The sequence below is a fragment of the Eufriesea mexicana genome, unplaced genomic scaffold (genome assembly GCF_001483705.2).
Source record: "Eufriesea mexicana isolate 0111107269 unplaced genomic scaffold, ASM148370v2 scaffold124, whole genome shotgun sequence".
In the NCBI taxonomy this organism is placed as follows: domain Eukaryota; kingdom Metazoa; phylum Arthropoda; class Insecta; order Hymenoptera; family Apidae; genus Eufriesea; species Eufriesea mexicana.
Window position 1 is genome coordinate 1,017,207 of NW_016908357.1, and position 16,934 is coordinate 1,034,140.

The 16,934-nt window shown below is 50.6% G+C and overlaps 3 protein-coding genes across 3 annotated transcripts; all 3 read left to right on the plus strand.

Moving 5' to 3' along the window:
• The first annotated feature begins 1,001 nt into the window (after nucleotides 1-1,001).
• On the plus strand, nucleotides 1,002-3,155 carry LOC108555389 (uncharacterized). Its single transcript, XM_017911016.1, has 2 exons — nucleotides 1,002-1,244; nucleotides 2,988-3,155. Exons 1-2 carry the CDS (start codon nucleotides 1,002-1,004, stop codon nucleotides 3,153-3,155), a joined length of 411 nt encoding a protein of 136 aa, XP_017766505.1.
• Nucleotides 3,156-3,457: 302 nt separating this feature from the next.
• LOC108555390 (uncharacterized) lies at nucleotides 3,458-6,153 on the plus strand. The gene is made up of 4 exons (XM_017911017.1): nucleotides 3,458-3,659; nucleotides 3,734-4,021; nucleotides 4,104-5,780; nucleotides 5,843-6,153. Exons 1-4 carry the CDS (start codon nucleotides 3,458-3,460, stop codon nucleotides 6,151-6,153), a joined length of 2,478 nt encoding a protein of 825 aa, XP_017766506.1.
• Nucleotides 6,154-7,381: 1,228 nt separating this feature from the next.
• LOC108555392 (uncharacterized) lies at nucleotides 7,382-10,824 on the plus strand. The gene is given in 9 exon segments (XM_017911019.1): nucleotides 7,382-7,477; nucleotides 7,559-8,572; nucleotides 8,671-8,811; nucleotides 8,870-8,986; nucleotides 9,059-9,487; nucleotides 9,554-9,809; nucleotides 9,894-10,242; nucleotides 10,326-10,414; nucleotides 10,487-10,824. Coding segments are annotated over 9 exon segments (2,829 nt in total).
• The last annotated feature ends 6,110 nt before the right edge of the window (nucleotides 10,825-16,934 follow it).

The following is a 16,934-nucleotide window of genomic DNA, read 5'->3' on the forward strand; positions in this document are numbered from 1 at the left end:
CCCCCCCCCCTCCCTCCGCCGTCCCCGAAGCGTAATCGGCAACGATTAAATTTCATTGATACGCGATGTGTCATAGATATTCGACGGAATTATTAAAGAGCGCAAGGGAGGGAGAGATTTGGCGATTCGGCATCGAAAGCGACAGATTCGCGATATCCAGGCTCGCGGTGGTATTCGGTGATGCGAAATGGGGAGGAATCATCGCTGGAATTATTCCCATTCGAAACCTTCTGGTCCGAATAACCGTACGCCCCCTCGCTGTGAAATAGCCTCGTTCGTTTGAAATTACTTGCCCTATTTTCCTTTGTCTTGTCTCGCATTTTGCGGCATGCCCGGGCCTTTCCTCGCACGTACCTCACCCGCGCCTCTATAGAACCTTAATTTAGTAACCACCCGACTCGAATGGCACCCGACTTTCCGTCCGACTCTCCGAAATTACCCTTGTAAAATTAACTGCGACCGTGTTGGATATTAATTCCGAGATTCGAAGCGAGCGTTCTCTCGGCGTACGATACGCCGAGCTACGTTCCGCTACTACGTTTTCCTTATCGAACTTGGCCCCGCTTTCCGCCCAACTTTTCCCACCCGGCAGCGAGCTTTACCGCCGAGCTTCGCCGCCGGAGCTTTTCACCGAACCGATACCGAAAAGTCGAACGCAACGCGAGCGCGTTTCTCTTCCAGCCAAACGGTTGATTACGATTCAGGCTGCGGGACCGGTGATATTTTACCTCTTTTCGAGGCTTTACGATCGGACGTTTTTAATTTCCCCCCGGTGTGCCTGAAAGAAGGAGCAGGCGAATGCAAATTGTGACAGGAAAGTTATGTGCACCGTGAAATTAACGACTTTCCAGGATCGGGCCTTAATAGGCCGTTATGCACTTTCGCCCGGTCGTACGCGTGCACGAATTCATTAAGCGTCGAGGGTTGTTCGATCGCGGCCGCTTAACGAAATTCAATTACGGCTGTACACGAAAATATCCTTTCAGAAATAGCATAGAATTATGAAGGCGACCGCGTGCTCGATTTATCCGCTGGTTCGTCGTCGTCTTCGTCATCGTCGGGCGTCGTTCCTCGTTTGCGTCCTCCTGCTCGTGGTACTGTCCCCGGTGCTGGTGTTGACCGACGATCGAGGGAACGAGCGCGAGAATACGTACCCGAAGGAACCCGAGGACAGTCCGGAATTCGCCAAGAACCCCAAGGAATCGAAAGTTTCCTCGGTCGGGGAGGAAAACAAGGACTCGATGGTAAGTGAATCGACTGGTTCCCTGGTGAAATGACTAAGTAAGTAAATTCGTGGCGCGATCTCGAGCGGGTTGGGGTGGGGTGGGGAGGGGGGGAACAATGGGGATAGACTCTTAAAGAGGAAAGGAAAGATCCGTGTCCAGCGTGGGATAGCCGAAAGAGCGTCTCTCGTGGCATAGCAAGACGCGGTCGATGTGGCAAACTCTGCCCGACAGACGTTTCCTTTCGGACGCGTTTTAATATCTCAAGCGTTAATTTCTTTTTGTGCAAAACATACTGTCCCTCTCTCGCTTTGTCTTCCCGCACCTTTGCTCTGGCTCTCCTGCTCCCTCCTGGCAGATTCGTCCTTACGCCGGATGACAAAATGACAAAGGGGTGGTCGCCCCGGGCCAGCGATATTACCGTTTCCGTTTCGGAACTATGCGAACTGTCTACACCCCTCCAGCCCGCGTATCCAGGCCGAAAACGTCTCGTGATTGATTATGCTCGCCGTACTTTTGGCTCCTACCACCCTCCGCGGAACGCGATTGATGGAGAGGCTGCGAAAGGAACCGCGCTATACCTCTGCGAACGATCGAGATGTCGTTAGTGCCCTTTTCGGGCTGGCAAACTGGAACGTTCGCTCGTAACAACGGACCACGTCGAACCCCGTTTCGTTCGTCGTCGTTCCGACGCGTTAATTATTCCAACCTTCTCGTATCCCCGGCCGAGAGAGGGATGCGCGAAACGAAAGCGAGGATAGGAACGCGTAATCCTGGCACGAAAGCGAACGATTTACATAAACGTTCAACAAGTGATCATAGGGGAATATCCTGTTTCGCTCGGAGACCGCAACGAGAACGACCAAAGATACCGGGACAGACTACGACGACGAACGGGGGCCAACCTCGAAATCTCTGTTACGGTCCGCGGCAAACAATCGTGGCAAAAATAAAGAAAAAGGGGGGCGGGTGGAAAGCGGAGGGAAAAGAAAGCGAGGCGTGGAGCAAAGTATATTAAAGCGGGACTTCATTAAGGTCCGTGGAAAGTGGAGGAGCGAGGAGAGAAAGAGCACGGTCCAGATGCGAAGGAAAAACGCGCGGAGGTCGAGCGTAGCAGACACCAGCAGCGGCGTGGACGTCGGCGTCGGCTCGCTCGCGTGCGGGGGTGCAAAAAGGAAGATGGCGAGTGTTTATTTAGTTAAATGCCGCGCGTAATTGGGTGTAAGACTTTTTTGTTCGGTGTCGAGGCGACGAGCGTGGCCGTACGAAAAGGGCCAACTGCGACTGGTAGGACAGCAGGGTGGCGGCGAGCAAACCCCTCGGCCTGGCGTTTCCACGGTCGAGCTTTCCACCCCTTTTTCCGCGTGCTGGCAGCCACCTGATGGCTGGCTGGCACAAGGGCCCGCCGGGAATGAGATGCAGATTGCCAGAGGCCACTTCAGCCGCTAGAGGGAGTGAATTTTTAATAACACCGTGCCCGTATCCGCGGACCCCGCGCGGTCTCTACGTAGAATCCCATTGTCTTGGCCGCGTCTCGTACGCGCTGGAAAAAGGACGAGAGCCGGAGTACGGACGATGCGTAACGGAAGCGCACCCGGTATTATTATAGGAGGAGAATTGTCACCGACAAGACATGCTCGGCTCTGCGGCAAACCGCGTCAGAGCTGCTATCTTCCTCTCTCGACCACGTCCTCGCAGACCTTGCTGCTAGCTGGCGTCGCGCGACCACGAGATCCAGTATACCGATCGACCTTGCTTCCGTAGGTGAAATCTGGCGGGGATCAGCCGATCGGACAGTCCGCCAAAGCCATCCACGAGAACAGCCCGGCGCTAAGAAGATTCTTGGACGACGTCCTCAAGGCTCAGGACGATTTGAAGTGGATAGATCAAACCGTGGGTAACGTCGACCGAGGGAGGAATTCGGACAAGTGAGTTTCATCCACGACCAAATGCACTCGATTGTCGGTAAGTTGAACCTTTACCGAAGGATGAACGATCATCGACGTGGAAATCAGTTGCGCGAGAAGAGAGACTCCGATGGAAACTATGGCGCCGCGTGGAGGAACGGCGACCCTCGATTTTCTCGGAGAGAGCATTTCGATAACGACGCGACGTTTAAGGGAGACGTCGACGAGAGTGATCTTCACGCGTCGCAACATGGGTATCGAATTTTAGAAATTAGGGTAACAGTCCGAGCTTAATCGGTCGCGTGCTAAGCTATTCGGTTTCACAGGATGCGTGGAAAAGAGACTCGTTCTTCTCGCCTGTACGACAGAGGAACGGCGAACGACGAGATTCCGAAGGACTGGTCCAAGACGAAGGATCTTTGTTCCTTCAGCGACTGGTTAAACTCGAAGAAAAGCTCGGGAAACGAACAGGGTAAATCCGGGGACCGATGGATCCGCGATTACGAGACCAGCGATAAAGGCAGGCCTGGTACGACTTGATTTCGACGTATCGATTCCGATTCCGCGGTAAAACTGTCACGCTCACGGATGGAAATTAAACAGATTCTTCGGCCGTGGACAAAGGGGCGAACGCAAAGGCGGCCGTGGCGTTTAACGCGAGGAATCAACGAGATGAAACGACGAGGAAAGAGGCGCCGTCGCTGGAATCTCTCAAGGAGACGATATTAGAATTGAAAAAAAGCCTGAACGCGGCTGACAAAAAGCGGGAGGAAAATTCTAAAAACGTGGACGCCGGGAAAGTCGGGGAAAAGGACGGAGACAGGCACGAGCAGAAGGAAGGAACAAGCCGCGCGAGGAATAAGTACCGAAAAAACGAGAACGACGACGAAAGTAGTGGAAAATGCTTTAATTTTATAAACTCGTGGTGGAATTTAAAAGGGGCCGCTAGCTTGAAATTTTTCTATCTTTTTAGCGGGCTCCGGCTGGTGGGAAGGTTCGCTAGCGGAAAAGTTGGATTTAAAAAAGCGTGAACAGGGCCCTGAAGATCTCGAGGAGAAGAATGCTCGGCCGAAAGTGTGGAGAACGAAAAGGACCGAAGTTAATAACGACGATGGTAACCCGAAACTCTTTCGCAGAGTGGGGTTTGGGGAGCCGTACCTTGAAGAGAACACCCCAAAAGAGCCTCGTGACCGTAAAAGACGTAGCAAGGGAACGCCGTCAGACGAGAAACGTCGCTTAAACGAGGCTCCGGATAAAAACGCGGACACGGTAGCCGAGGAGAAAAATTCGATGAAAATATCGGAAACAGCCGCGGATTACGAGCGCGCGGATAATTCCGGGAAAAAAGGACCCCCGCCGAGTGATTCGCGGGGAACCGGCGTCCTCGAACGCGAAAGCGAATTAACGAATAGTCCGGAGGATGCGGCGAATTCCGGGATCTCAGAGGGGCCAGCAAAGGAGGAGAGGAAAAATACGGAAACAGCGGGAAATTGCGAAGAATCGGATCTATCGCGGGAAAATCTGAACGCGATGGAAAACGAGTTGACGAGGAAGAAAGGAAAGGGTGAAAGTCCCGAGGGAAATTCTTTGCAAACCTTCGAATCCATGACGAATGAATTGCAGGCTGCTTCTTCTGCCACCGAAACCTCGAGTCAAGAAAATGTCGGCTCGAGCAAGGGAGAACAGGTGATCAAAGTCTTTGAACCTCAGAGGCATTTGCATGAAAACAGCGAACGCACAAAGGAAGTCCGAAGGACCGAGCCAGACGAGGAGCATGGAAAATTGTCTCGGCAACTGGTGCAAGAGAAAAGGTCTACCGGAGAATCGGGAAATATTAATATCCTGCTCGAGTCGGAAAACAAAAATCTCGTCAAGTTCAGCAACGCCTGTAACAAGGACGGCAAACTCGTCGCTGACCGATCGCCGTTCGTGCTGAACGTGTACGACGTGAAGAAGAAGATGATCCTGGAGGACGAGGACAAGCCTGGGAAATCGGTTTCCACGATTTACAAGATGAAGTTGGAGAAGGCGCAGGTCGATACACCCGCGAGTAGTGCGAACAAACGACGAGAGAGCCAAGGGGGCGATGACGGTCCAATTAGTAATGGAGTTCCCGATTTCGAGAAGAACAAAGTTAAGGAAGTGCCATACGAAGACACGCCCGGATCCGCGAACATCATGAAGGAAAGGAAGCTCGATGAAAAACGACTTAAGAACTTCATAGACTCGGACAAAGGATCGGAACAAAGCGGCGTCAATGAAGAAGGAACTCGAAACTGGTTCGAAGGCGCAGCTCGTAATCAAATGGGTATGAATGTCGATCACGGTGCAGCTGAGAATTGTAATGAACTAGGTGGGAAGGACAAATTTACGGACGCAGAGGGAGGACGGTTTAACGACGAGAAAGGAGACTCCAGCCAGGATCCGAACAACAAAGCAGGAGCGAACGAAGACAACGACGAGGGTAGAAATAATAAAAAATATCGTCAAATATTCATAATGACCGACGGAATGGATGACCGGATAATGAGTGACAGATACGGTCAAAGGAGAATTCTTCAATACATGGAATACTCGAACGACGACGTGGAAGACGTCGATGTGAATTACGACAGGGAAGAAAACGACGATCAACGTCGAGCTAGCATAGGTGAGCGAATCGTAGATCTATCATAGAAAACTGTACGTCTACGATGTACCGATTATTTGCAGAGAAAGACGAAGCACCGTCGCGAAGGAAGGAACGAGCAGCGTACAGCGACAAGAAGAAAGCGAAAGTGAACATGCTGATAAGGGAAAAGCTGGACAGGAAGAAGAAACCGAGTCGCGGTAGGAAGAAGCGAGACCCAAACGTAATCGCGTACTACGATTACGACAGCGACGTGGAGCAACAAGATCGAGAGGCGTTGTCACCGACGATCGACGAACGAAGCAAAGACAATTATCGCGACAAGAACGCTGCGCAGGAATCCGATACGGGACTCGGTAATCACGCGTGCACTTCTCCATCTGCGAAATTCTAACCTCGAAACTGCTACAAAAGCTCGCGTACGAAAGTTTCCTCGGATATTGTATCACCACCGTCTGCTCCAGCCGCCATTCAGCGTACGCGGCTTAGACGAATGGTATCGGGACTCATATCTCTTTTCGATCGCAGTGGAAAACGAGGAAAGTAATCAACCGTGTATACCGGTCCTCGAGCGAAAGGACGAGCACGACGAAGAGATGGAGAAGGAGCTGAAGCGAAAGGAAAAATTCGGACCGCCGAAAGCGCACTTCCTCGGTCCAAGTACGGCACCAAACGCGACTACCAAGACTAACAGATCGGCGGTGTCACCGACGAAAGTTGCGCTCGCGGAAGAGGAAGGATCTTCGGGCAATCGACACCTGACGGGATCCAGGTGAAGACAACGCGAACAGAGCACCGGTCGCGAGAGGTCAGCGGTAAATTCTCGAGAGAAACGGTACGATCTATCGAACAGATGACACTGACCTACGTGATCGCGATGTTGGTGTAAATCCACGCAACTTTTAATCCTCGCACTGATCGTTGGTGTATGGACAGGTTGAACGAACCGATGGGACAGAACGAGGACAGATTTTTGGACAGCGACGCGAACAAAATGGTACCCGATTCGGCAAAGTATATCCTAAGGCTGAACCAAAATTTTGATCCCAGCACGATCGACGGTTTCTTGGAGGACGTTCAATCTCTGGATGAAAAGTACGTCCATCTCCTAATCTCGAATGCCGGAAAGTCTTTGGTCCGATACCTAGATTGTCGTTGTTATCCAGAAGAGAGAAGGTAGCCGAGAACGTGGAACCGCTGTACGAGGAGTTGAAGAAGATTTACGACCGGAACGAGGACGAAACGAAAATGAAACCTAGAATGAAGGGAGATGAGAGAATGTACTACGGGGCTAACGATAAACCAGACCCGAACGATAATATGGCCGGATCGTTGAAGGATCAAGTGGAACGGGGAGAAATTCGCGTTGGTCCAACTGGAACGTCTGGTAAACGTTACTGAATCAACTTGGTTCAATCGACTCGATTCATATCGACCACGATGAATTTTGCCGTTCAGCTTCTAGCCCCAACTTATTGCCTCTTTTGCTCATTTACAATGGATCAGGGAAATCCGAAATTGGCGAGAGAACTTACCAGGCCGTATCATCTGGCCAGCTGGAAAGCCCTGCTGCGAGGAACGTTACCCAAAGTAATTATTTTGCTCTTAAAAGCACGGACGATATGTTTAAAGGCGGGTCGGAGCAAAGTAACAGCACCGAGGAAAAATTACGAGGACCGAGTGCTATCGGAACGGCTGCTGAATGGCAAACACAAAAGGTAAAAAGAGTAAACCTAAGCATTTCCAATAAATTATTGCCCCGACTTACTTTCTTTCGCTCTATAAACCTTGAATCGCAGGTGAGCGGAGTGAGAAACGACGCCGGCGAAGAAAAAGATGCCGTGAGCTGGTCATTAACGGACCAGAGGCAATATATTGACACAGATTCGCGTTCTCCTTACGAAAATCGTAAATATCTGGAATCAGAGGTTCCACGTGGACTGGAACCCGTCCGAAATATAGACGCCGAGAAACAGACGGTCATTAGTTCGAGGGACCTGCACGAATCTTTTGTCGAGCCGCTGGAATGGCTCGACGATTTCGACAAAGACATAAGAGTGAGACTCGGCAGGAGCTTGAAAACCATCCAGTCGAAAACTACCGCGTACGTCGAATCAGCTACCAAGAACTATGCTAAATATCTAGTCAATGCTTCCATTGAAACCGTTCGGCTTGCAAATAGCGCGCCTCCGAGATCCCACGATTCCGAGCTTGCTCTCGTTACGGTTCCGCCTTTCCAGACACGAAAGTCCTTTCCAAAGGACGCGAGAGCGAAGAGGGAAGCGGCCTTTCCATACGACGCGTTCTACGATGACGCGGATCAGCGTGTCGATGATTTCGGAAGAACGGACTATAGTAACCGATACTCGAGGAACGAAGAGGACATGGACGATGATTATCGGCTGTCAAACTCAAACTCGTACCAAGACGACGTAGACAGGAAGCCGTCCGACTCGGGCAATCTCGAGGACTACGATTATTTAGAGAACGATAAGGATTACAAGGTTCTCAGAAACGCAAATCCAAAGAGGAAGAAGCACGGAGGCAAGAAGAAGCATCACGAGGAAACGCCGAGGAAGAAGAAGAGAAGAAAGGGTCGCGACAAGCCGAGCAAGAACCGGAGGAAACGAAGGCACCGCAAGAAACATTCCGATAATTCGAAAACGAAAGATCACGGTAAAAAGCATAAGAAGAACGCGTCGAAGAAGGAAAAGAATCGTCATACGAATGTAAAGAAGAGCAAAGTGACTCGAAACGAAGAGAAGGCCGAGGAGAAAAGAAAGGGACATGGCGACAAAGTGGAAGGGGACGACGTAAGTGATCGGGAGACGCCCTGTTCAATTTACAGGAAGCGCGATAAAGCGAAATATATAATTTAATTAAAAAGAAAGTCTCGGCGTTAATACCTTAGACAACGAACCCGGACAGCGATATCCAGAGAAGAAGAATCTCGTCGCTGCTGATGGCCGATGACATGGAGGACGAGTCGCAAATGGATTCCGCTCTGCACGGCGAGCTTGCAGGGAAGATCGTGGAGCAAATTTTCGATCAGGTACTACTTGTCCCATTCACGCGGATGATGCTCGAATTTTCACGACGCGAATCATCAGGTACGGAACAACAAGGACCTGCGAGTGTCGTTGGGACCAGGACTCTACCAGAAGCACAAGACCAGGGATACCGTGGAAGCTGATAAATCGTATCGCCGGGTCGTGAACGACGATGAAGTGCGTTCGCAAGTTCCCTCTAACGAGTCGGTCTGATACCATGCAAATGTTCCAAGTGTTTCGCTTCGACAGATCAAGCACACGGAAGAGTTGTTGAATAAAATCATGCTGCTGCTCAACCGACTGATCTTCGACGAGGTACAGAGAAGGACCTGCATCCCTCTGCCGCCAGACTTGGCCGGGTTCTTGGACTGGATGTTGGACGCGAGTCCTGGGACGAGTTTGACGGAACAAGTAACTCGTGCTGGATGAAAATTAAACGCGAAACCTATGCGCCGAATTTCGTTTCAGCCGCCAACGTTACCGCTGGTACACGAAGCAGAGGGCCGAGATTATTTTCCAAGGGACAAGTTTCTCTTTCGAAGTTTCCCAAACGGAGAGATAGAGAAGGAGATCGACGAGTTGTACGCGAAGATTGGACTAATAAAAAATCTGATAAAGGAATACAGTGGCCTGGCGGAGAAGGATAAAGCGAAGATCGAGTCTGTGGAGGATTATCTGGTTAGCTACGATCTCTGCTCGTCCTACGGACAAGTTTCTCGGCTACTACGTTTCTTGCCCTTTCAGGCAAAGCAACTGGATTTGTTGCTCGAGTATATAGAAGCCAAAGAGGACGCCGAAAAGAGAGGCAAATCGTCTCTGATCGGAGGAGCACCTAGTGGGCATAGCGAAAGCGTTCCTCGGTATCGGATAGGAACGAGTAACGCGAGTAACGCTAGCTACTCGCCTCAGCAGGATACCTTCTCGACTCTGATGAACGCTCCTAACCTTCTGAAACTGAGCGACGCGAACCTCTTCGCGGACGAGGAACTTCTTCGAGAGAGTAAAAGCCAAAGCTTAGATTCAACGATTTCGCGATTCCACGGCGATCGTCAGCGTCCACACAAAGGTTCTCCGCGTGTTTCAGACAGCGTCCACGGTCCGTACAGGGGACAGAGGATAATCAGGAGCTTGGACAAGCATCCGAGGCGTAATAAGATGCGAGGAAGGAATAAAAAGCGCAACAGGAAGCATGGCAAGCATCACAAAGGTGCAAGTACTATTGATCAGCCACGACACAGGGACACTGTGCATAAAGCTGCGGCACTGCGTCAGAAACGTGAATACCTGGACCCAGCCTTTTGGGATTCTTCCGATTCTGGATACGAGAAGCCTTTAATTTATAACTCCGTGGATATGGCGAACGTGGGACTGAATGGGAACGATGACAACGCGCAGGTTGCAAAGAGAGATTCGGAGGACGCGGATGGCAAAAAGTACACGTTACACTATTGAAACGTAATTAGCAGAGAGTGCGATAAATCGTATCGTTATGGCTATATTTTTACCATAAGTGCAGCGCTCGATCCGGGGAAGAAGGGACCAGCGATTTAAAAGAGTCTAGGAAGGTGGATGAGAAAGAATACGCCGAAACGGGGGTTGACAAAGGTAACTGTTTCTCCTCTTAATAATATTTTGTCACGTACACGCGTGTCGCAAAAGTGTCACGATTTACGTCAGATTCGCTGGAAGACGAAGAGCCGATAACGGGGAAGAATCAGGTAGAAGACGAGATACTGTTGCTGAACAAGCGACACGCGTGGCGAAAGGAGAACGAGGAGCAACTGGAGGAAGTGGCTTTCGGCGAGGACATGAGAAAGGCGACAAAGGACAAAGAGTTGTTCGAGAAATTAACCGAGATCGACAAGAAAAATAGCGAGCGGAATGAAAGCCGAGAGGAAAATTGCGGCGTTAAAGATGGCGCGAGGAATCGTGGAAACAAGAGCTGTAATTTATCAAACGAGGACAAGCTGAGACTGCTCGAACGGAAGATAAACGTTTATGCGGATAACGAGTGAGGCGAAAAGCGGGGAGGAAAAAGCGAAGGTGGAAGAGAAAGTTGCGAAGAAGTTGACAAGTTCACCAAGAATGAACTGCCCGCGATAAATTGCAAGATAAAGCGGGATGTTAAAGAGACGACGTTAAAGAAGACGAGCTCGGAGCTGGAGGGACAAACGACGAGGAAGACGCGTCGCGAGAGAGATCGTGCGATTGTACGGAAAATTTGCCGAGCTTTCCGCAATGAGATAACAAGATTCGCGAGATAAAATCACGGAAAAAGTCACGCTTTAATTCGAAAAGGACGAGAGGGGTTCGTACGATTCGGTGGGAAGCGCTTAACCTATGAAAGCCTATGAAGTTGCGTTAAACCGATTCGAGTGAGGAACGCGGTAACACCGACAATGTTGATGTAATGTTTAATTTCGCGCGTGTACATCGTACTTAGAATAAATTTCACCGATAACGCGAAATAGGACGTCATCCTGTGCAGTTCCTCGGCGACGTCCTAGATCGTGTCACCCTCTCGGCGGGTTTCATTTAATTATCCCACGCGTATATAAATAAAGCGATCACTAGAGTACAACGGTGGACATTTATAGGTGGAGTAATTGTATTTGCGATACAATAGTGCGAGGCTGCGTAATATCGCGGTGAACCGGGATAGGTTCGCGTCGTTGCTTGACAGCGGGCGTCTAAATAATTTCATCAGATACATCGATGGCCGATGAGCTTTATCGTAATTGACACATTCGCTCTATCTGGCCGACAGGCGAGCCTGTGAAACCTCGTAAATCGTCCTGTCGTTGCGATCAACTCGACGGCCTCTCGTATGTTTGCACACGCGTACAACGCCCGTGCTCTAATCTACGTGCGAAAACTGCTTAAAGCCCGCGATCGCTATCGACTAATTGCTCGCTAAGAACGGTGCAATTTATCCAGCGACCGGGCACATTTCGAATAAACAGCCGGGGATTTCACCTCGAAGGCGTCTCCGCCGTTTACACGAGCGCCAAACGAAAAATTGGAATTAATAAAATTTGAATTATCGAGATAGGCACGGGGAGCAACCCCTCGGCCTCGTCGTGGACTTACTTAACGTCGAGAAAGGGGTGAGGGCCTCGTCTTAACTCGAAACACATTTATACGGTAAATTATCCTCCCGCCCCCCCGGTGACATAATCCTGCAATTTTCCCCCTCCACGAATTTCACCTGCTATATAAGGTAGACGACGAAGAGAGCGTTGGCATAACACCGGTAGCCGACGAGTGGAATGATAGACTTTTAAGAAGCGATTCGACATGATCGCTTGTATCGTAGCACGGAATTCGATTAAAACGCGATGTCTCGCGGCGGTTTCAGGGGTGGATTTAACCGGATTACGAGAACCGCGGGGAAATCGATCGGAAAATAGGGCAAAAGGTGGGAAAGAATGAAGATGTACATAGCGATAAGCAAAAGTTGAAACGTCTCCCGGTTATACGATGTCCATAAAGTTTACAACTTTATTAAACACGGCAGGAATGTGTAGCCCGTTTTATCGCGAAAGTTCTTCCTTAAAGAGCAGCAAGAAATCGGAATACCTTTCTCTTAGGGGTAAATTGAAACGTCGAATAGCGGCGAAAGCGGGATAATCTCGACCAACACGGTCCATCCCTGCAACCCCTTCGAACGTCTCGAAGATTCGGCCAAGAGCGACTAGAAAAGCGAACAACCACAGAGTTCCGCAGCTGTTTCGACGATTCCATAATCTGCCTAGATCGACCGCAATTCCGCCGGCGAAACTGATTAAATCTCGCCGAGGAAAAACGAGTATCTCATCGCGATTGCTCGTACTCTTCTCCTCTCTGCCTCTCTCTCTCTCTCTGCCACCCTCTGTCTCCCGAACTCGCGGTGGAAAAAAAAAAAAAAGTATGCATTCTCTCGTCTCCCGGGGCACGAAATATCTGGAAAGTTTGCTCGTAAAGTAAGTCCACGCAGCGGAATTCCCCCGGGCCAATTAAAGTCCCGAAATCGGACGCGCTCGCTTATGCAGGCAAGGGCAAGGTGGAATACGGAAAAGGGAGAATCTAAGCCGCGGTTGGCGAACGTTATTACTTATTCGACTCAAGGATTTTAAGGGTGGCCGACACGCGGATTTATTTAGATATTCCAACGGTGAGCATCTGCTCGAGGTTCGACTGGCTCTCGTCTGGCGCGCTTTTCCTCGTCGCGTTCGCTCTTCTTTCGACCCGCATTAATATACACGGAGAACCGGTGTGTCTGCCACCGTCCGGAAACCCCGGCAATTTTTACATAACATTAAGTCGTTCGTGTAACCGAGTCCTGGCCCGCAGACGTCCCCGGGGTTGGGTCACTAATGGGGGTTAAAACGGAACTACGACACCAGACGCGTAGACGCATCGAGAAGAAATTTCACCCATCGACTTGCACCCCTTTCAACCACCTCCGTGCTACGAAACACGCCTTCGAATCCGTGTCACGTCCTATTCCTTCCAGCCTTTTCCCTCCATTTCCGAGCACGGGTAATTAGAGTTATATCCAAATCGGGCACCGATACCTCTGTCGACGCCGTCTCGTATGAAAGTCGTTAATAAACGCGCGCAGAAGCGTAAAGTACGAACACGTCGGCCTCGGCAGCTTTTAGAGGCGAGCGATAGGATCGCGAAGAATGGAAGAACGGGGATGCGCGGTGATAGAAAATGGAGGCTCGATTTCAAGGGAACATTCGGGACATTGGTGCCGCGATAAGTACACATTGTTCGACGCATTGCACCGCGACGTCGGAGCTATCGTTAGCGACGCTGAACCACGTTTTTCGATTCCCGTCGACGACCTCGATTTAATGGCAACGATCGATCGGCGACCAGAGTCAAATGCAAATCGTAGCCTCTTAATTGGAAAATGAATTCGACTACGGGCCACGATTATTCACGAGAGCACGAGCGTCGGTGGCAACTAGTTTCAATACCCCATCGTACGCGTCGTTTACGCCGATTGTTTCGAGATCCAGAATTGTCCCGGGCCTAGGTTTAACTGGGTTTTACGGTCACGTCGTTTAAGGAGACATTTTCGACGTTTAGCTGGCCCAACTTTCCGGCTATCCGCGAAACAAACCCGGCAGTTTAACGAGCTGATCGACGTCCGGGGGTTGATTTGGGAAATTTCGCACGATAAACCTCGTTATTAAGTGCCTCTTCGCGTACCGTGGTATATTATATATATATATGTACAGTACCGGAGTACTGTCCGCGATTATATCGCAAATAGATGATACGTTAGAGATATTTATTGTGAGCGAACGGAGAAGAGAAAATAAGACTAAGAATAAGAAAAAAAAAGAAGAAAGGGAGGGTCGAACGAAGGGGAGGTAAAGGCACGAAGCGAAATCGCGTTGGAAAGAGAGAAGTGGGTGGTGGTTGGCCGTTGGGACGGGGTCTGGCACGCACCCCCGAATGACAGATGGTATTTTCGCGTATCATGATCGCGGCTAGGATAGTTTCCTATATCGTGGAATATACAGCCCCGGCCTGGCATCGTCGACATGTCGATAGCAGGCCTCGCCGTGCGATACATCCACCGATATCCCCGTACCATGGGTATCCGCGGTCCATCCCCTTCGTTCGACCGCTAAATGGCCAAGCGGAGCCACCCCCATGGTGCTCAATTATTGATACTTACCCCTCGTGCCGCCTCGCATTTCCCCGGCTGCATGTTCCCGATGCGTTGCGTCCTTCGATCCCGTCTATGCCGATGCACCTCCCTGCGACCAAAGATCGGCTGCACTGCGCTCGAAAACTCGCCTGAAAAGAGACGCGCGTGGGTGAGTTTCGCTGCGTAACGAGCAATTTTTCCTACCATTCGATACCGTTTTCTTTCCCCGTTTCGCGAAAAACGCTTCGATCCACGCGTCCCACGGACCAAGTGGTATTTCGGTGCACAGACGGGGCGTATTCTCGAGGATCCCTCAAGTTTGTCTCAATCGGGGCAAGTAAAGAAGGAAACGCTATCGGTGTATAGGTTAGGACGGAAAGTTGGGAAAGTGGCACGAGTTTGGGTAGTAGTTTGTAAATCGCGAGGAAGAGGGGATGGGCTGAGAACCGCTGTTGGTCGCAATGGCCTCGATTAACCGTTTGACCGGCTAGAGCGAGTGGTCAACGTTTTCCAGGCGTCCAGCTCGCCCTATTAGATCTACGGGAAGCCTGGTACAGATATCCGGAGGTGGACGTACCGTTTCAATGTTTCTTTGCATCGAATTCTGGACGAAGCCGGTCTGTTCCACGGGGGAAAAGATCGAGGGAAAAAAAGAGAAAAAGGGGAGAGAGTGAGAGAGAGAGAGAGAAAGGGAGAGGGAAAAAAAAAAGAGAGAAAAGTGGTGTCCACTGATTAAAAGTTTTCTACTCGACATCGTGGTCGTTCCTTCGTCGAGTCCGTTCGATGTGAGATTAATCGTGACTTCTTCGAGCGGACCGTAGAGAAACCAAAAACCGATATCGGTTCGGATAGAGCGAAACGAAAGGGAGACAGGGACGAAGACAGAGAGACGGGGTGGAATGGTAGAAGAGGGGTAAAAATGGAAACGAAGCCGAGCAATGGGATCGAAAATATGATCTACCCCACGGTCTTTCCGTAAACTTTAAGACATTTGTCTATTCGGAGGCTCGTTCGTCAAGCGAGTCGAGGAAAAGGAAAAGAAAAGAAGCAGCCTCCATAAAGCGATCGGGGCGACCCTCGCCCTTACACCCATAGACGCGAACCGCGTCTCTCCTCTAAGTGTATTAGACTCGCGTTTCGGGTGGTGGAAGAAGCTGCGCGGGGGTGGGTGTAAGCCGGAGGACGGTTTGCAAGGGTGCGAGAGGGTGGTCCGAGGCCTGTACCCCGCTAATGGCACCCTCGGGGTATTCCCGGAGAACCCTCTCGTATTTATTATTTAGCGAGGATACCGGTAGGTGGAAGCGAACGGGAGAAAGAGGAAGGGAGAGAGAGAGAGAGAGAGAGAGAGAGAGAGAGAGAGAGAGAGACGGGCGAGGGGGTGGCGCGAAGGTGAAAGAGAGAAGAAGAGCCTGCAGGAGAGGGTCAGCCAGCAGCATTGGCAGGCCACGAGGATTTATCCGCAAACATCGCACATCGGTCGTAGACTCGCGTTCAGCACGATTTCGAGAATGGAAACCGCAGGAAATTAACGGTGACACGTGGTCGGGCCGGACACGTGTTTAGCCGCGCGCTAACGATGAAAAATACGATGCCCGATGGAGCTGTCCGATCGATCCGAGGATCGGGTCTTGGAAAAATATAGCTCGCGAATCGCCGGACCAACGGATGACAACGGCGCGAGATTACGCCGGTCGTATTGGATGCGTTAGACTCGGGAAATGGTAAAAATGGTGAAAATGGTAAATATTCGCCATTAAAAGTGCGTTACAATGGCGGACGGAAGTCCGAATGGAAAAACCGGTCGAAGATTCAGCGGGATGGTATCAATCGAAGGATCGATCGGCAGATTACGCGGTGACAAAACAAGTGGAAAACCATCGGGACGGGAGAAAAACAATCGGAGGACGGAGGGAACGGGCGAGTGGGGTATGGACGAGGGAATCGGGAAAATCGGAAACAATTGTCGCTCGTGTATGTTCCGAAGAGAGGAGCCGTGCGCGCGCAATTTGCGCGTCAGGAAAATGCATGCTTCGATGGCAGCAGCTGCGGGACGTTATTGATACTACATTTCTCCCGATTTGACGAATTGCCGTATTGGACTAATGGTCCGAATACGAAGGCCCCGGCCGGACCAGCCGGCTTCTCACTCGCAGCGGCTTCCTAGCAAAATTGTTGACCCACCTCCCCCGTAAAACTATAACCCGCTCATAATTCTCCGGCATTTCGGTCTGGAGAAGTCGGAGGAAAAAACGAGAAAACGCGGCCGAACGAATGGCAAGGGAAACGGCGATACTTCTGCTCGGTTTACTTTTCCAAAATCGATCACCGCCAATCGTTTTGTCCTTCTCCCCACCCCACTCTTTTTCCCTCCTTTCCTCGTACTTTCCTTTCTTTCCCACTTGCTTATTCCTTTTCATCGAGACGTTTGGAAATCCGAAAGTAGTCGGAAAATTGTTGGAAAATTGTCGGAAAATT